We start from the raw sequence: 20550 nt of genomic DNA on the forward strand, positions 1-20550 counted from the left end.
TCAACAGTATTGTGAGCAGTTTATTCCCCTGTTTTATAAGACTCAAAACCAATTGTATTTGTATTTGCCATGCATTTTAATTTATTCTGAAAGGAAAATGAATCTTTATGGCCTACATTACATAATGTATATGTACAGTGAAATGTGTGTGTCTAGGAATGTACCCACTTTTTATGCTGTTCTGAGAAATTTTATGTTTAAATGTATGCGCAGACTGACAGTGTCTAGCAATCAGATTATAATGGCTCTTGCTGACATAACTACGAGTGATACGAGGCTTCTGGAAACACTGGCGCCAAAGTTTGTATATCTTTTAATTTCTATTTCTTAATCCTTTTTACGGTTCTCCCCAATGTTCACATCGTTGGGGCACGAGCACGTGTATTTCTTATGCACTCCTAAATGTTTCCTGTATTGTCTATTGTACTGTATTGTCTCTTTATGGACCAACTTGTGTCTGCAATCAAGTTGATTGATACTGTATATAGGCATATATGGTGAGGAAGTTTAACATTTTTAAATGCCTTCAATTCCAGAAAGATGACCAGTAGGAGCTCATTGGCAATGGGGATGTCCAACTGCAACATATAATTAAACTCCATCATGTGGTTGAATCGAGAAAAAGCTTCTCAGATTGCTTGTCAAAATGCCAAATTGAAAATAATGACATAAAAAAGTGTGTGTGTGGGGGGGGGGGGGTCATGTGGGGGGAAATGGGCTCCTCCCCCCCCCCTGCATCTACATACCCACCAGCATTTCCCATGGGTTGAGAGGGTAATCATTTACACAAAGGTTCAGGAAAAGCATGTGACTCGGTATATAAGCCAGGTCAAGCACAGTGACCACAGCAGCCCATCAGCTGACTGGCTGCGTGTAAGGAGGGGTGGTGGTGGTGATATGAGAGAGGAAGTTGACGAAACACACCCGGACCACAGGCAGTGAAGCATAGAGGACAGTTTATTGTACCCAGTACAGAAGATGATCATAAACTCAGCAGTGTAAGATACACATTGTGAGGGGGAGGAGATTGAAGCCTATAATACAAGTGCAGACAACCCCTGTGCTGCACGGGCGGGAGTGGAGTGATAGATCTCCTCGCTGTGGCCTCCTCACACACAAAGCTGTAACAGCCAAGATCATAACATCCCCTCGTCCCTTCTCCAAGCCCCCCATACACTGGCCTCTTAAAGAAACAGTCTGCAGTAACACCATCACAGGGATCCAGATTGGTTTTTAAAAAGGTACATGTCTGTTATAGGCAGAACTATACAGCTTACCGTATACATTAAAATCAAAACAGATGCAGCCTTATAGCAAAAATATATACTTTATATAAGTCTGTCTTTTCCACCCCCCCCCCCCATTTAAAAACGTAGACCATGAAACAAAAAAACAAACAAAAAAAACAAAAATGCAGAGAACGTCACAAATGTCTTCTTTGTCCAAAGAGAGTAAAAGCGATATGTTAGTGGACACACAGTCTCGTTGAGTACACCATGCAAACAGAAGCAGAGGTCTCTTGTCTCTCTTGTGATTGGCAGAAAGGAGTCCCGAGGAAAAGGTGTCAGATTTCACCCCTTTTTCCTTTGTTGCATGCAAGGTCCCGATGCTCCTGCCATACTGGTGCATCAGAGGAACTAGTACACTGCCAAGGAAACGTTAAGCACCCAGATAGAAACGAAAAACAAAAATTGTGACCATAATTATTATCATACATCGTTAGCGCCTTCGGCACGTAGAAATCGTCAAAGCCTTTTTGGGAAATAAGTATGTATCCCTTTTGAAATGGATGGGATGGCTAAACCACTAAATCAGCGTTAAACCAACAGCGATGAACAGAGGCTGTGTGGAGTGTCATCTCTATGGGAGTGTGTGTGTGGGCTCGTACAGTGGGGTGCAGTCTGCAGAGTGGAGCAGATACAACATCTCTTCCTCCACCCCCCCCCCCCCCCACAGGTTACAGTTAGCCAGGCGGAGGCATCAAAGAACATAAACATTTACGTGGGAGAGCAGCCCTTCCAGCTAGTCTGAAACACAGCAATGCCCCAGTTGAGGGCCAAGGAGTTCTAGGTCTCTAAATTCTCAACCAAATTATAGAAAAGTCTTGTCTACAGAAAACAAACCGTTTGTGGGTTTAGAATATGTTATGTGTCGTTGTTTTTTTTATATATATTTTTTTTGCAAATTAAAGCCCTTTCACGGATCTTATAGTTCAGATGTGGCGACAGGAAAATGGGTAGACTCAAAAAAGGCAACTACAGAATAGTGCTGCATTTAAGATTATCTTATCAGAATTAAAACTTTTTTTTTTTTTTTAACTCTATATGTTATTCAATTGTTTTTAAGAAAAGCAGATTGTCACAAAATCAGAATTGCAACAACTCTTGCAGTCTCGCACAAAGGGGAGGGGGGGGGGTATGTCCGTTTTTTTTTCAAAGTTGCAGGCCAGTGGCCTAGCTTCCGTTTTGGTCTCCATAGCAACAGCAGCCCCTCACCCTACCTAACCCAAGGAGCAAGTAGGGTTGGCAGAGCTGCTGGAGTCCAATCCACCCTCACTTCTTTCACCACCCTCTCTCTCTCTCTCTCTCTCTCTCTCTCTCTCATGACAATGCAGTAGAAGCAGTTGGTAGCTTGCAGGTTTTTCCCTCGTTCATTCTTAGCTGGGGAGGGAGTTACGTGGGCAGTCCGGGGAGGAGGAGGAGAAACGACGAAACAGGAGAGGGCTTCTGTTCCAGGCTGCTGAGCAGTTCCAACTCTGGATTATTTAAAAAAAGTGGGTTTCTCAAGACTTCGGGGTTGTTTGCGTGTACATGTGTGTATGTGTCAGGAGGCAGGCCCCCCGCTGCGCGTTAGTAGCCGTAGCCGTCGGGGAAGGGCAAGCCCGCCACACATCGCTCCCCCCCGGAGTCCAGCAGATAGGGGGCGCTCTCGTCGTAGTGGGTGAGGGGCAGCGTGTCGTCGTCCCCTCCTGGCTGCACGCTGTCTGGGTCTGCCTTCAGGTTGGGCCTCTGGTTGTCTGGGAAGGCCATGGAGAACAGAGCCTCGGGGTCGCACACAAACTTGTACACGTACCTCTCGCCAGCCACCTGGGAAGCAGACAAAAAGAGACGTTAGCCTCGAGTATTTGTGGCTGACATTTGATGATAATGCGCTTCCATACAACGGACATGACCATGTGACACCTCTTCACTTTGTTTCATGCTGCATCACACCACTGTGTGAGTCAGAGGTGTCAATTCTATCACTGGCTCTTGAGTAACACTTTACAATAATATATGTATTCCAGTGTTATTACCCTGCATGTTAACCTGTGTAAAAGTATTTATATATGTTCACAATACAGTCCCAAGTACTCATCCCAAGTACTCAACTGTAAATTAGAATACTCTCAGGGATCAAATGGATCTACCCATACTGTCATTTTCAGATCAGGGCTGAGAGTTGTGTCAATGGTCTGGAGTTTGATGAAGTGGTTGAAACCTGAGGTAGCCAATGAGTGCTTCAAGTACCTGACCAATTACAGACAGTGCACTCATATCTTCAGCAGCAGGGGGGATATGAGGACTAACTGCAGCGCGGGGTAGGATTCTACTGAAACTGCTTAGCCGCTGGCTGTGTTAAGACCTTGCAGCAGAGGCCCCCAAGGTTGTATTCAAATAGCCCTATCTACAGCGTTTTAGCTCCATACAGTGCGCTGTTGCTGGGGGAAGAAAGGACAGGATGAGGGTTGAGGGAGAGAGTAGAAGAAAAGGGTGAACCTGCCTTTACCTTCTGCATGATGCCCTTCTCGTAGTAGTAGCGCAGCGAGCGGCTCAGCTTGTCGTAGTTCATGGCCGGCCTGTTCTTCTGGAGGCCCCAGCGACGCGCCACCTGAGGCCACAATGAGGAGAGGCAGTCAGCTACCGTTCATCCACGCCATATCTAGGCTATTGCTGCCAGCGTTGTGGGGGGGAACTCATTACAACAGTAGTAATATATTACTTTTAGCAGCAACTCAGTATAATATAACTTATTACCAATATGATTTCAGTAATATTATACCAGTTACTTTGTCAAGTAACACATTTACAAATCGAGTAATTTTTTTTAATCAAAGCACATTTTTAAATAAAGATACAATCATTTCCTAGTCAAATTGTGTGTTTTTATGCAAATAACCACTATAGATGACAATAACAAAGGAAAAAGATAACATTTAGAATTTCGGCCGGTTTACAATGACTTCATGATGGTTTAAATTCTTTTTCGGGATGGTTCTGGGGTGGATATATCATTCTGCTACTGTAGTTATTTTGGTGAAAGCAATGCAAAAGTAATGTAATAAGTAACGAGTTACTCTACACGGACAGTAATATTGTAAAGTAACGTATTACTTTCAAATGAAAGTAACTAGTAATATGTAAGTAGGCTATATTACATTTTGAAAGTAACTTGCCCAACACTGACTGCTGCACGATGACAGCATGCCTCCATTACATTATTAGCTTGAACGTGTTAGTTGCAGGCGCTGCATAAACACGATACCGTCTCAATCACGATGAAGTGTGAAAAAGTGCACAATAGTGAAAAGAAGACACGAGCACACAGCCAACACAGTGTGGGGACTGACCTCTTCGGGCTCAATGAGTTTGAACTCCATGCCGCGGCCGGTCCAGGCGATGAAGTGGCCGTTGGCCGGGTCGTCCAGCAGAGTGACCAGGAACTGCCAGAGCTGCAGGGAGCCGCGGCGCTGGTAAGGCGGGCCGTCGCGATAGACAGATGCCTCCTGCTTGACTTTACCTTCGGATGGGAGCAGAGGGGAAGCAGAGGGAGGAGAGAGTATAAGAGAAAGAGGAGAGAGAGAAAAGCAGAGGGAGAAAGAGAAATAAGTGTCACGCAGCAGCACCATGGCCACAGTGTGCTGAGACATTCTTGGCAGCTGCTGACGGCCATCTTGCCATCACCAGGCAAAAGACTGGGCTCTTCCTCACAAGTCCTCCTGCTTTCCCTGCTAACTGTTTTACGTGCAATGCATACTGATGAATGCCACTGGATGGGAATACACTATCTAGTGCTTTTGCGTTGCCCAAGTTACTGCCCCCCTTTTGCAAACAACAAATTAACTTAACTTTCCACTATGTTTTTTTTTTTTATTATTATTATTATTATTTAGTTTGTCATCCAGTCTCACCTTCCAGTCTTTCGGGGACGACGCAGGTATCGTCATAGTACAGGTGAGTATCTCTGTCGAAGGAGAAGCCTGTTAGTGGAGAGAGGAAAAAAAGAAAAGAAAATGCAAAGTTGATGAGACAAAGCGGAACAGCGTGACAGGGCCGTGGGAAACAGGCCTTCATTTTGACATGACGTCCAGCGGCCAGCGATCTGCCCGGGGATCCAAACTGCACACAAAGCAATACAGCTGGGCAGCTTCCCAAGAGTGGCAAACTGTATTGTGCTAAAGCCTACGCAGGCTGCTGCTCTGTGTACTGTGCTAAAGCCTACGCAGGCTGCTGCTCTGTGTACTGTGCTAAAGCCTACGCAGGCTGCTGCTCTGTGTACTGTGCTAAAGCCTACGCATGCTGTTGCTCTGTGTGCTGTGCTAAAGCCTACGCAGGCTGTTGCTCTGTGTACTGTGCTAAAGCCTACGCAGGCTGCTGCTCTGTGTGCTGTGCTAAAGCCTACGCAGGCTGCTGCTCTGTGTGCTGTGCTAAAGCCTACGCAGGCTGCTGCTCTGTGTACTGTGCTAAAGCCTACGCATGCTGTTGCTCTGTGTGCTGTGCTAAAGCCTACGCAGGCTGCTGCTCTGTGTACTGTGCTAAAGCCTACGCAGGCTGCTGCTCTGTGTACTGTGCTAAAGCCTACGCAGGCTGCTGCTCTGTGTACTGTGCTAAAGCCTACGCAGGCTGCTGCTCTGTGTACTGTGCTAAAGCCTACGCAGGCTGTTGCTCTGTGTGCTGTGCTAAAGCCTACGCAGGCTGCTGCTCTGTGTACTGTGCTAAAGCCTACGCAGGCTGCTGCTCTGTGTGCTGTGCTAAAGCCTACGCAGGCTGCTGCTCTGTGTGCTGTGCTAAAGCCTACGCAGGCTGCTGCTCTGTGTGCTGTGCTAAAGCCTACGCAGGCTGCTGCTCTGTGTACTGTGCTAAAGCCTACGCAGGCTGTTGCTCTGTGTGCTGTGCTAAAGCCTACGCAGGCTGCTGCTCTGTGTGCTGTGCTAAAGCCTACGCAGGCTGCTGCTCTGTGTACTGTGCTAAAGCCTACGCAGGCTGCTGCTCTGTGTACTGTGCTAAAGCCTACGCAGGCTGCTGCTCTGTGTACTGTGCTAAAGCCTACGCAGGCTGCTGCTCTATGTACTGTGCTAAAGCCTACGCAGGCTGCTGCTCTGTGTACTGTGCTAAAGCCTACGCAGGCTGCTGCTCTGTGTGCTGTGCTAAAGCCTACGCAGGCTGCTGCTCTGTGTACTGTGCTAAAGCCTACGCAGGCTGCTGCTCTGTGTACTGTGCTAAAGCCTACGCAGGCTGCTGCTCTGTGTACTGTGGAGCAGCTCAACACCATTCATTGATGGATTCACTTCCCCTTGAGATGTCGTTTCAATGCTGCTGACCTCTCTATGCATGCTGAGCTCTCAGTAGCTCCATAAGTCACAAGGCGATTACAGAGTCACAGCAAAGCACTAAGAGAAGAGTCACTCATGGAACCAATGAAATGATGCCATCATGCACAAGACATACAAGAGACACACAACAAGTACACCCGATCTCCCAAAAAATTGTAAAATAGCAACGCTTGTGGAGCAATGTTGCTATTTTACAATTTCGGCTCCGAAATTGTACGTACGTGTCTACAGGGGTGGGCGTGGTTTGGGCGTGGTTTAGGGAGATTTTCTGTTTCTAACCCCTCCCGCTATCCTAACCCTAACCCTAAGATCTCAGAACGTTACCATTTTACAATTTGCGAGCCGAAATTGCAACATAGCAACGTTGCTCCAAAACGTTGCTATTTTACAATTTTCTGTGAGACTGTGTTGCGTTCTTCAGATACTTACTTTCATGGTTATTCTGGAAGAAGCTCCCTGCTCTCCCAAAGGATGACTGACAGTTAGGCACTTCTGCAACACACAGAGAAGATGGGTATAAGTTTAGCCCAGAAACATACCAACAACCTCAATGTCATCATATCACATGTCCAGTACATCATCAACATCCATATTTGGACACACTGGCCACTGGCAAGAAGATACACAGCTTTGACATCCATGAACTTTACGTGGTTGACTCCTATCTATGTTTGAGGGTGGAGACATCTGCTCCAAGCTATACTGGTGTTGTGTGAAGCTACACTGATCAATGTAGCTGTGCAAACAGCCGTGTCACATTGTGACGGAACGGAAACACTGCTGCCTCTCTGACCCGCCATTTGCAGCTCCTCCTTACACAACTGGCATTAACTCAACAGCTGGCCTGAAAAAATGCCTATCCCACTCACACGCACACGCACACTCACACACTCACACACACACACACACACACACTCACACACACGCGGGGGTGGACTTAGCCCAGATCACAGTGCACTGCACAGCATACGACATCAGTTGCATGTCCACCCAGTCACCAAATAGGATTAGCACCAGGGTCACTGTATTAAATCTCAATGACAATCAAGTTACGCCAGCCCCCCCCCCCCCCCCTCGAGGGGTCAAGGCCTGTCTTCCTTCCGTTTGCTGCGTCCCTGCAGTGGATTCTGTCTCCTCCACCACACCCACATTATTCCACTTCATGTCTACTGATAAGAAAAGCACAGATGAATCTTCAGCAAGTGTTTCCTCGAGTCCCCTGTGTGCCCTCTCAATGCGCTGCTTCAGGAAAGAGTCTTCAGGAAGTCACCGTGGAGGACATTCACTGACTCTTTCCATACGGGCTGAGAAGACACAGGGGGAATGAAGGAAAGACTTCTGCGACTACTGCACTTCTATTTCAGTCATGTGAGCGTATACGTTTGGCGTGCTTGTAAGTTGATAATAATACATAATAAGTCAATGGTTTTAGCACTGCCAGTGCGAGATCACTCAGCGGGAGAGGAAACGCCAACAACAGCATGTAGCCAGACCCTATAGGCCTCTGTGACGCAGGCCTCTGTGACGCAGGTACGTACTTAAAGGCCATAAGGAACTAAGAGGATTTGTTATTACATCACTGTCCTGTCTCTGTCTGCCTGGCCCACAGCGAGCTGGAAGGCAACGCGAGTACCAGAGTGAACAAGAGAGTCTAAAGGTCCTTACACACATCGGGAGCGGTTTTTTTCCGTGCGATTAATTCGCACGTCAATAATATTTTCCGAACCTATATCAGTCAATGCAACCGTGCATACCAACGGCAAAGTTTTCGCCGAGCATTATTGCGGTGTTTATTTTTTCGAACCCACGGTCGATTTGTCAGAAATTCGCTTCCGACGTGTACACACATCTGTGGCTGTGATTGACAGGTGGGTCAAAACTCGCATCGCAATTTCGTGCCGTATATTCGCATCGCTCTTGATGTGTAAGGACCTAAAGAGTGGCTGCAGAGGACAAGAGGACATGTCTCTGCAGCAGAGGAGGGACAGGACAGGACAGGACAGGACAGGACACGCAGCTGGCTGTGTGTGTGTGTGTGTGGGGTGTCTGCAGCAAACAAAGTACCAGCGGTTGTTGTTGTTGTTGTTGCGATTGCGTAACGAGACCTCTCTGGGAGGAGTGGCAGTACTGGGCCCTCTTGATGCGATAAGAGTCTTTGCATTCAGAGTCTCCAGTGCAGGTTTGCTAAGCCCTCTGTGGGCAGTGGCCTAGATCTATTCCAGGTAGTAGGCCCAGTGACGATAGTTTCTCTCAACCTGGATGACCCATTTACTTTTGCCCTCGGAGGCTTAGGCAGAGCTAAGAGCTCACTAAAGACCCACTTTCACTCTCCTGCCGTGACTCAGGGAGGAATGATGCCGATGAGGACTTTGGGTCTGCGTGCGTGTGTGTGTCTGTGTGCGTGTGCGTGCGTGTGCGTGTGTGTGTGCGTGTGTGTGCGTGTGTGTGTGCATACATGTGCACACCTGGGACTCTGCTGCACGCTAAAACTCACAGTCATGTGTCAGTGTGGCCAGAACAAACAGGGCCAGGCACATTCCTCACCCCTCTGCCCGTTCTACTGGCACGCAGTGCTGGACAATGACTCTCACCACTAGCCTCCCTACAACTTCCTTATTCAACGAGGAAATAGATGGAGGGAAACGCTTTGAGAGAAAGATCTGAAGAAGTCTTGGAAGGTACGAAAACGACTGCCCCTTCTCACTCACCAGAGTCGAAGCAGAAGTCACGGGGCTCCTGCTTGATGGCCATGGGGTGGAAAGCGGCCGGGCGTTGGCCCTGGGCTGGTCCCGGGGGGCCCATGGTGGGCACGCCTTGCTCGGCGTATCGCGGGTCGAGCAGCTCCTGCTTGAAAGCCTGGGGAGGAGCGGCGAGCAGCGGCTCTGACATCTGCCGGTGGTACGGTGGCCGCCCGTCGCGTGGCAGACTGTTGCTGCTGCTGCCGCCGCTGGGGGGCCGGGGCAGGAACTGGGGGCGCCCTTGGCTCTCTGACGGCGGGAAGGGTAAACATGGCTCTGACATCTGCCTCTGGAACCTGAAGATGGTAGTGGGGGGAAAGGACATGGCGATCACGTCAATTTTCGGGAAACAGCATGATATATTGACGGTGTTAGGGTGAAACAGGAAAACGTTAAAAATTTAATCAAATCCAATCAAATAAAATTGGGTTTGTGAACTTTAGTCTACCTATCATAGAAGCCCAACCAATCAAAGGACAGCGAGCTGGGGAACACAAGCTGTAAATGAGTCACTAAGGACAAGTCTCCCGTGACGATAAAAAGAGGGTCAACTCTGTTGTGAAGACGACAGTGTGCCAATGGCTGCACACAATGTGCACATCGCCTTATTAGTTCCTGTGCAAGCTGAGGAAATGACCTGTGATGCAGAGAGCATCCAGGAGGGCATCTGATCACAGGTCAGGGAGAGAGCTGTGGGTGAGGGTGAGGGTGCAGAGAGAGAGAGAGAGCTGTGGGGGTGGGTGAGGGTGCAGAGAGAGAGAGAGAGAGAGCTGTGGGTGAGGGTGAGGGTGCAGAGAGAGAGAGAGAGCTGTGGGGGTGGGTGAGGGTGCAGAGAGAGAGAGAGAGCTGTGGGGGTGGGTGGGGGTGCAGAGAGCTGTGGGGGCGGGTGAGGGTGCAGAGAGAGAGAGAGAGCTGTGGGGGTGGGTGAGGGTGCAGAGAGAGAGAGAGAGCTGTGGGGGCGGGTGAGGGTGCAGAGAGAGAGAGAGAGCTGTGGGGGTGGGTGAGGGTGCAGAGAGAGAGAGAGAGCTGTGGGGGTGGGTGAGGGTGCAGAGAGAGAGAGAGAGCTGTGGGGGCGGGTGAGGGTGCAGAGAGAGAGAGAGAGCTGTGGTCACGGGTGGGGGTGCAGAGAGAGAGAGAGAGAGCTGTGGTCACGGGTGAGGGTACAGAGAGAGAGAGAGAGCTGTGGTCACGGGTGGGGGTGCAGAGAGAGAGAGAGAGCTGTGGTGGCGGGTGAGGGTGCAGAGAAAGAGAGGGAGCTGTGGGGGCGGGTGAGGGTGCAGAGAAAGAGAGGGAGCTGTGGGGGCGGGTGAGGGTGCAGAGAGAGAGAGAGAGAGAGCTGTGGGGGTGGGTGAGGGTGCAGAGAGAGAGAGAGAGAGAGCTGTGGGGGTGGGTGAGGGTGCAGAGAGAGAGAGAGAGAGAGCTGTGGGGGTGGGTGAGGGTGCAGAGAGAGAGAGAGAGCTGTGGTCACGGGTGAGGGTGCAGAGAGAGAGAGAGAGCTGTGGGGGCGGGTGAGGGTGCAGAGAAAGAGAGAGAGCTGTGGTCGCGGGTGAGGGTGCAGAGAGAGAGAGAGAGAGCTGTGGGGGTGGGTGAGGGTGCAGAGAGAGAGAGAGAGCTGTGGGGGCGGGTGAGGGTGCAGAGAGAGAGAGAGAGCTGTGGGGGTGGGTGGGGGTGCAGAGAGAGAGAGAGAGCTGTGGTCACGGGTGGGGGTGCAGAGAGCTGTGGGGGTGGGTGGTGGTGCAGAGAGAGAATGTGTTTGGATGGTGCAAGGCATTCTCTGGGATCAGATACCGAACAGCATCCAAAAGAGGAGCAGTCACACTGCTGGCACTTTCAAGCACTTTTTCTTTTCTTTTCAAGGACTTCACGCAAATCAAATAATTGATTTTCAAATATAAATTTGGCACAAAGGGGACATCAAATTTGCATTATATTACATTTTGTCTTTAACAAGTTAATTCTAGTATCAATCTTGGGAATGGGACGGGGAAATATTTGTCTAAAGATTGCTTTGACTTTGAACAGATGCTCATACCTCAGTAAGCGCCTTTTGTCTTTTTAATACCAACTTTGGTCAAAATAGAAGACGTGACGTCACTGACAGACAGCGTTATGTGGTTCATGTGAAATTCAATGACTTTTAATCTGGCTGATATAGGACCCCCCCCCGGCTCCAGGCTTGTCATTATGATGGCATGTGAGTAGGCCGTGTGCATGTCCCCATGTCCAGTGGAAAAATGAATAGATATGGAGGAGTACATTTACAGTCACAAGTGCAGGGTAAGGAGTTTAATATAGTGGCTCTTTTAGTTTACATCTTGGTAATAAACACGTTGGTTACTTAATAATATTAAGTAGTTAGCCATCTATAGATAGCGTTCCTACTCGAGAGGTGTGCAACACTGCCAGGTGCCAACACATTCCTACTGCGCTTGCATACATTGTCTCCAGATCTACCGAGCCGGCCATCAATATATCGGCCTCTAGTGGTGATCGTAGGGATCATGTAAATAATAATCATAATCATAATAAACAAGAGTGTGGTCGTTTACCTGTGCTCGGGGCTGAAGTTGTTGGCATCCTGGCTGAGCGGTGGGCAGGGCACAGCGAAGGGGGGGCTCTGGCTGTGGAGTTGGAGCGGTCGCTGGTTGGGAGGGCCGGCGCCCGCCGTTAGTGGCTGCTGTACGTGCAGTGGAGTCTGATTGGCCAGGCGGGGTTGAGGGGGAGGGCTCTGCTCACCGAGTGGGTGTGTCAATGCAGTGCTGGTGGGACCACATGGAGAGACTGGTGTGGAGGGAGGGGTTAATGGCTTAAACCCAGGAGTGGGCTTCCTCTCGTAGGCACTGTGGGGGGGGGGGGGATGGTGCAAAGGTCAATATAAGGAAGTAATAGCATCATTAATCAGATTGGCATAATCAATATGCTATTGAGTGGGTGCTTTTATTCTGAGTGCATAGTGTACAGTATAGGCTGATCAAATGGCACCGGCCAGAATAAGCCAACACACAGTAAGCAGAAGTCCTACCTGTAGCTGTAAAGGCACTTCTCTCCGTAGGGCATGGGACTCCTGTCCTGGCCACAAGGAGACAGCTCTTTGGGGGGAGTCAGCTCTCGTTTGATCTTGGCTGGTGGTGGTGCGCCATGAAACATCACTGGACGACAGAGAGACAAGAGAGATACAGAGAGACAACACAGTTGAACACACCAGATACACTGCAGATATCACCTTAATTGAAGCCATAAACAGAAGCGCAGTGGTCCATTCAAAATGTGGTTATCTTAAGCCCATTTTGAACTGATGGATGAATGGATGCATGAACAGTGTCTGTATTCCCACCGGCTGACAAGAGCCACTTAGCGGCCATTTATCACCGGCCGTTAATGACGCTGGACAGCGGGGGCCTGAAAACAGCCATCCATCCAGATCGGGCATCGCTAGGTAGCCTGAACTAGCTGCACTCTACACACACACAGCAGCTATCAAAGTTCTCTCCTCTCTGATTCCCATTATGGCAGGCCAACAGCCATGAATCAGTGTGGCTGTAATTCAATGATTGTGAATGATTTTCTCCTCCCGCGCTGTAACCATTAGACGCTGGCTGGAGCTCTCCGTGTATCGGCTGCAGTTTCCGGGGCGCCACATATAATGGCCCAGGCAGAAAGTGGATCCGCGGGCACAGAGGAACCAGGGGGGCCAAATAAATCACCCTGGGTGCTGATGGACCCGAGGAGAGCTAACAATGGGCACGTGTGCTGTAAAAACCCCAACGGCTGGGCTGAGACTCCTAACAGAGAGAGAGAGAGACTTTAGGCATCTTTTCTTACTCTGAACTGGTTGGCGGTGGGGGGGGGGGGGGGGGGGGGTTAATGGACAGGCGCCCTACATGCAAACTCTCTCCCTGGTATTAGCTTAGCTGAAACACACGTGCACACACACACACACACACACACAATCCCCTTTTCTGGAAGTGAGGGACTATAAATTGGAAGTGCCCCCTCCGTTTCTCACTCAGACCCAGTTTAGAGGGTCCAGGCCCGGGTCCAGTGTCAGGACCGGACAGGCCTGGGCTGGACTGCACAGGCTATACAGGCAGGCCTGGGAGCTGAGGCTGCTGAATAGGCAGCTTGTGAGAGAGGCTGGGCCCCCTGCCTGGCCACAGCGGTCTCTGCCAATCTCACATCTCCCTCTCTCTCTCCCTCTCTCTCTCACTCAGTCTCACACACACACACACACACACACACACACACACAGAGTGCTGTATGTACAAGGTCAAGAACGATACAGCACCGACACTTTACAGACAAGCCACTATAGCAACCTTACATACACACAGCACCTTTCACAGGCCCCACTATGCAAACATGCATGTCAAGGCATCAACCTCAATCATATATTACAGCACTCCGGGGCTGCTGGTCAATTTGCTGCGTCGCCCGCATGGACCAAGACCCAACCAGCAGCCCTGACAAAGACAGGCAGCGACCACGCCCTGTCTCTAGCTCCTGCACATCAGACGAAAACATCAACAAACCCGGAGAAAGATGGAGGGGAGGGGGGGAGGAAGATCATAAAATGCTCCATTGAACACACCGTAATTCTAGTTCCCTTGGCTGTCGCCTTAAGGCCTTATGTGCAGAGACAAATAGGGGCGCAGGGAGGGGTTAGGGGCTGGAGCTTTGGGGGTGTGTGCTCTAGTGAGGGGTAGGGGGCTGGGTTGGGGTTGGAGCTTTGGGGATGTGGGTAGGGGGCTGGGTTGGGGTTGGAGCTTTGGGGATGTGGGTACGGTGCTGGGTTGGGATTGGAGGTTTGGGGATGTGCGCTCTAGTGAGGGGCAGGGGGCTGGGTTGGGGATGTTGGCTCTAGGGAGGGGTAGGAGGCTGGGTTGGGGATGTGCGCTCTAGGGAGGGGTAGGGGGTTGGGTTGGAGCTTTGGGGATGTTGGCTCTAGGGAGTTGTAGGGGGTTGGGTTGGGGATGTGCGCTCTAGGGAGGGGTAGGGGGTTGGGGATGTGCGCTCTAGGGAGGGGTAGGGGGTTGGGTTGGGGATGTGCGCTCTAGGGAGGGGTAGGGGGCTGGGTTGGGGTTGGAGCTTTGGGGATGTTGGCTCTAGGGAGGGGTAGGGGGCTGGGTTGGGGATGTTGGCTCTAGGGAGGGGTAGGGGGCTGGGTTGGGGATGTGCGCTCTAGGGAGGGGTAGGGGGCTGGGTTGGGGACGTGCGCTCTAGGGAGGGGTAGGGGGCTGGGCGCTCTAGGGAGAAGGGCTGAGGGAGGCTCTGAAGCCGCCCCCCATCCACTGGAATCTAGCCCGCTGCAGCAGCAGGGTCTGAGTGCGGGAAAGTGTGAAATCAGATTAGGAGCTTGGCTCATGTGATGCCCCATGCCAATCGGCTGATTAAACTCAAAATGGAGGAGAGGATAAGAGAGGAGGGGAGGGGGGGGCGGAGAGTGTCCCTTCGTTCCAAGAGAAATCTGCTGGAAGAAGAGAGCCATGTTCTGAAGATGAATGGCGTTAGGCCGTGGCAAGATGGACACCTTTTTAAAAGTTTTCATAAAATAGGAGTGATCTGCGGCACTGGTCATGGCTGAGAACCAAAAAGTTCAAGGACCCTTTCTGCTGAGTTAAAACTTTGATGCAAAAACAAGCCAGTACAGTTGTTGAAGCGGTGAGCAGATCTGGATAAAACCGGAGCATTTGAGAGCGCTACCGTGCACCGCAGAGGACGTCCGAAACGTCCTAACAATCAACACAAGGATCAAAATGACACTCACAGAATTTGTTCAGAAGACATGTAAACGCACGTGCACGCACACATACACAAGGCAGAAATAATAAGAAGTCAGATACTCACAGCTATCCGACTGGAAATCTGGGACAAACTGCTCGTCATCAGGCACCTGGGCTGTGGAGACACAGGAGAATGTCACACACCCGAGAAAAACAAACGGGGACCCCTGCTGGCTCTCTACAGCTGTCCAACAGTGATGTTTTTATGTCTCCATGGAAACAACCCACAAGGGAAAAACAATATGTCATGGCTTTCTGTGGCTTCCGTCATATATTGCAGAAACGAGGGATCCCTTTGTTTCAACATCAAACAATAAACAATAAAAATAGAACTGTAATGATGACTATTTAACAGAAACTGCAACAAAGACATTTAAAAGAATCATTCAGAAGTGAGCAGCACTAATAACTGTTAAAAAAAATGCTGGTAAAAGTTGTGAGGCAAAACAAAAACAGTCTTGGTCAGCAGTTTCTCATTCATAGGACTTTGTTCGACTCGCACAAAACATGAATATTTCACATTCTCATCAGGTTAATCTTCCACCTCACAACTTGCCCAATTTCATCCTATTCACCATTCACAAAACAAAGGACAAGAGAGTTGTCCTTGATAAATAAGCACACTCTCTAAAGTTGAGAGAGTGTGCTTATTTATCAAGTCTAAACATTTTATTTGTTGCCACTGTGCCTTTTTGTAGCAGAAACGTATCTCAGGTGAAACTGTGTGACTTTCACCAAAGACAAAATAAATCCAACGCTGACAAGTGAAATAGCTTTGCAACATCTAATAGAGGGCAAACGCAGCCTGGCTATGCCAAGAGGCACAAAACAAGTCAACAAAATCCAAATGCATCTACAGGGATCCCTGTAGTCAAATAAAAGTATAGCCCACCTTCTGCAATCCAGATCTCTTGCAGCTGACAGAGGTCTTGGAAAAGTTCTGGAAAAAAAACCATAAAGTAAAAAAGGGACATGTAAATATTATATGTATTATAGTCGCATAATTGTAATTCTACACCAACATCAAATCAATATATAGCCTAACATAGCTGCGCTATATTGACTATTGGTATACCCCACTCTAGTCTAATTACAGATCTAATTACAAGTTGTTGCATTGTAGTTACAGTGTGTGTGTGTGTGTGTGTGTGTGTGTGTGTGTGTGTGTGTGTGCGTGTGCGTGAACTATTGCCCACGCTGTAATGGAAACAGCCACTGTACACACGTGCAACACAAGGCACGTTTTATGGGAGAACGGAGGAGACTTTGCATCTGTGCCGTACCTTCTGTGTCCTGGGCGAGCTCTGTGTCAACAAATTTCCTTTTCCTGTCGTTGAGAGGTCTGCTGTAAGACGGTTCCTCCACATGAGACTTGTGCTGTAGGGAAGCAGAAGAAGAAGAAGACAGGTTAGGACAAACCCGGCGTCTCGCATTTAAAGTCAACTGAAGATGCCAGTAGAAAATGCTGTTGGGGCTATCTACAAGTCTAAAATAGTCATAATAATAATCAAATAATATGTCATAGCTCCAGTGTGGACTCCGTTGCAAACACCTAAAAAGAGACCTGGTCTATGGTGATCATGATGTGGTTCATCCATAATGCAGAGCCATATGTAGCCAGTGTCTGGGTGTGATGTGTGTATCGAAGATGAGAGGCTGCATGCATATGTCCACTTACACTGGGTGGGACCATAATGAGAGGCTGCATGCATATGTCCACTTACACTGGGTGGGACCATAAATGGGACTTGCTGGTCATAGAATCCGTCCATGTTATCTTGGGTCTTTGGGGGTGTCCCAGCTGGGGGGAGGGGGAGGGTTTTCGCTTTGAAGCGAGGGCTCCTGGGTCACTTTCTGGATCAGTTGAACCTTTTTTTTTTAGGGGGGGGGAGATGGAAGAGGAAACATAGGTGTTACAACTCTACTCAGTTATCCATTTGATATTTTACTGCAATATATACCCTCTATTTCTCTCATTGGCTCCAGAGCAGCACAGCTGGCACTTTAAAGATCTGTGTGTGTGATGTTCTGCTGCTGCAAAAAGGCCCATGTCTTTTTCCCTGCCTCTTATTGCAACAACAAACAGCGCTTTCAACTGAATCATGCTGGTTCAGAGGAAGCTGCTGCACAACGTAAACACTTTGTCACTGTCTGTGTTATATAAGCAAACCCAGTCATCTGTTGCCAGGCCACTATTAGGACTTCAACCATAATCAGCGTGGAGGACTTTAATAAAGAGTAGTCTCATTATTCAGAGACGCACAGGTCTAACATCATGGCTCTATTCTGAAATCAAGTCCACAATAAGGAAAAATAGACCAGACTAATCAAGTTTGTAATGAGCCGATCAATTTATTTAGGGCTGGATTTTTACTGTAATCAATAATAATGAATAACTTCAAAATTTGATAGGATCCAAAACTCCACCTTTCTATGAGCAGCAAGATGATAAAGTTTACCAATGCAAGAAAGGGCGATGAAAAGTGTGAACTTCTTAATAATAATACAATAATAATTAATAAGCTACTATCATCGCCTTCTAAGCTCTCACACACACAGCCTTCACCAGAGTAATAATATGACTCACCCCCCCCCCCCCTCCTCTCTCTCTCTCGCTAATGGATGACGAATAGAGGATAGCTGCGGGACAATCATTACAGGCGCCGCCGCCGAGCATTAGAACCACTATGGAGAATCTCTTCATTGGTGGTGGTGCTGGTGCGTGAAAATGAGCACAAACATGAGTGCATGTTCGCGAATTCAGCAGGTCATAAAATGTAAATAAATCGCATAAAATTAAATTACGACTGACAGTCCCATCGGCTATACTGTTGGAACGACCAACTTGCAAAACAGTCAAACGGTACTTGCAATAAGGCACACTTTAAAAAAATATATAATATGTTTAATATAGCTATTTAACATGCGGGACAAAAGCAACCTGATGATGGATGCACATCTACTATGATTTTTTTTTTACATTGTGAAAAACAGTCACGATCTAAACAAACAAACAAACAAAAACGTTCTAAAAAGTACAGTAGCTCTCACACAGAGAAATAAGTCAGGCCTACCGCTACGTCATAAGACTATTAAGTAAGGTAGCTATTACCACAAGAAAATACGGTGAAGCAAGATACTGTACTTAGCTCACACGCCACTATTCAGTATACCTCTCTCTATCACAGACAGAGAATCAGAATCACTTTAATGATCCCCGGGGGGAAATTGGGGCAGAATGTAACTTTTCTTGAATTAGCTTGAAACTAGCTGGCTCGGCTGCCCCCCTCTCCCCCCCAGTTCAGCCCAACTTTGACTATTATGCAATTAACAGTGCACATGAATGCGAGGATTGGAAAGTTTTCGCTTCACTCGAAGTCGAAGCCAAAGCAAGATGCTGGGCTGGGGGCCGCCGCTGGGGGATGAAAATCACTCCAATCCACCCACCCCTCCCCCACTCCTCCTCCCTTGTTTTTCTCAATGAAGTGAAACTCGATCCGTGTGGAAACACACAGAGGGGAAAAATACCCCTCCATTCATGAAATCACAGTCTCTTTGACCGCGGCGATAAGCAAAAGCCAATAACCACACAGATAAACGGAGGAAAGTAGGGCGACCAAATACTACGCACTGGTTTTTAAAATACGAGTTCGGGGACGCGTAGTCTTTACTTAGATAAAAGGCCAGTCGAAAATGGTTGCCAAAGTAAACAGTTCTCGGAGAAGATGGCGTTGCGTTCGTTTGTCGTCTAAATTCAGTTCAGAAATATATTTATGGCTATCGTTATAATGGGTTATAATAACGTTACATAAAAGCAATGGCTCGTCCACCTAAACTCTGCAGCTTACCTTGTGTGTGTGTGTGTGTATCCTATCCCGTATCAAAAGAATGCAGGAGAAATATCCACAAGAGAAGTGTCGATATTCGTGTTAGTCGTCTGTGCAGTAACAAACTGATGTGCTCGCCTCGACTCACAAAACTTGACTGAGCTTTTCGTTAATGGCCCCGGTCGGTTTTCCCCTGGGCTCGAGCGGCACGCAGAACACACGCCCATTGGTCAGACGGCAGTGTCGGTCAAGTGAGTAGCCAATGGCTTGTCCGAAGGTGATGAATTATGCATCAGCTCTCCTGTAGCCAATCACAGAGCACCCATGGCCTATTTTTATGAATGGCTGGATTTCATTCACAGTTTTTTTAACGGTCGCTGCCTGCGGAGCTCTTTTAAAGGGCCAGCCGCAGTGGAAAATAAATGCCACATGCTACAGAAAGACTGACGCCTATCATGTTCCATTATAAAAATGTAAATATCACATTGGCTCACCCTGGAGTTGATTGATTGATTGATTGATTGATTGATTGACTTTATTTGGTGAATGTCAACAAAAACAGGACACAAATACAGAGACAGACAGTCACCGAGGATAAAAACACAATAAAGTCTCAGACTTATTTCCATTGTGGTCCTCATACCTGATGATACATTATTGTATTATAAAAACGTATTGGATTTTCACTGTGCTCTTCTAAGCCTAAAGTAGACAGCTCTGTATCTCGTATCACGAGTAACCTTAGCACGTCTAACTAAAATTAAAAATAATTTTACATTAAAACTATTTTGAGTAGGCTATATGTTTCAGAAAAGTGAAGCAAACGAGTGAGGAATAATAATCATCATCATCATCATCATCATCATCATCATCATCAAATAAAAATTTAATTTAAACAAGGATTGAAAATAAGTGGGTAAGATAAGGTTGAAAACCCCAAACTGATTTTTCCATATCCAAGTCAGATTGTAATTCAAAAGAAAGAAAAATCATAGTCGCATAAATCCTGTATTGATATTATTCCCATTAAACTTTCCTGTGAAAAACTTTCATCAGCAATTATCATTACACAAAATCAGATGATTTCAAAGCATGCCCCCTTTTTTAAATGCTATGACTATGACTAAAATTACTGTATAACTCAAATCAGAAAGCTAAAATAGATCTACTATCCAAAACAGTAGCCTAATTTTCTAAAAGCCCAGTGCTGTTCATAATAATACCTTCATTCTTTCCAATAAAATTACAAATGTAAAACTTTCCCAAGTCCTAACCATCATAAACCACATGCTATAATAAGATAAAATACGTGTGTGTGTGTGCGTGTGTGTGCATGTGTGTGCCCACAAATGTGTTTGTATGTGTGCGATGGAAGGGGTGTTACTACCAAAAGGTTAGAGGTCATTAAGGAATAACCCTAGTCATTATCACCATGGTCTCTAAATTAGGAGTCCTCCCTCACTGCAAATGTCACAGAGAGTTTAAAACAAACCTAGGGTTTCCAGCAGCTGGTATGAAAACTGTAATCCCCATCAAATCCCTGCAGCCGCGGTGCAGAGCTTATGAGCTTGCTGCAGGGCAATAATAGTAGGAATAGACAAATACACATAGAA

At 47.8% G+C, this 20550-nt stretch overlaps 1 protein-coding gene across 1 annotated transcript; it reads right to left on the minus strand.

Moving 5' to 3' along the window:
* Nucleotides 1-2244: 2244 nt before the first annotated feature.
* Nucleotides 2245-19082, minus strand: etv5a (ETS variant transcription factor 5a). Its single transcript, XM_083641651.1, has 13 exons — nucleotides 18959-19082; nucleotides 16835-16979; nucleotides 16394-16487; nucleotides 16003-16050; nucleotides 15175-15225; nucleotides 12353-12479; nucleotides 11880-12170; nucleotides 9301-9626; nucleotides 7022-7084; nucleotides 5171-5239; nucleotides 4610-4779; nucleotides 3769-3870; nucleotides 2245-3086 (listed from the first exon to the last, which is right to left on the minus strand). Exons 2-13 carry the CDS (start codon nucleotides 16880-16882, stop codon nucleotides 2850-2852), a joined length of 1626 nt encoding a protein of 541 aa, XP_083497777.1. The 5' UTR covers nucleotides 16883-16979; nucleotides 18959-19082; the 3' UTR covers nucleotides 2245-2849.
* Nucleotides 19083-20550: the final 1468 nt, after the last annotated feature.

This window comes from Poromitra crassiceps (genome assembly GCF_964638095.1).
Source record: "Poromitra crassiceps genome assembly, chromosome: 8".
Lineage (NCBI taxonomy): Eukaryota > Metazoa > Chordata > Actinopteri > Beryciformes > Melamphaidae > Poromitra > Poromitra crassiceps.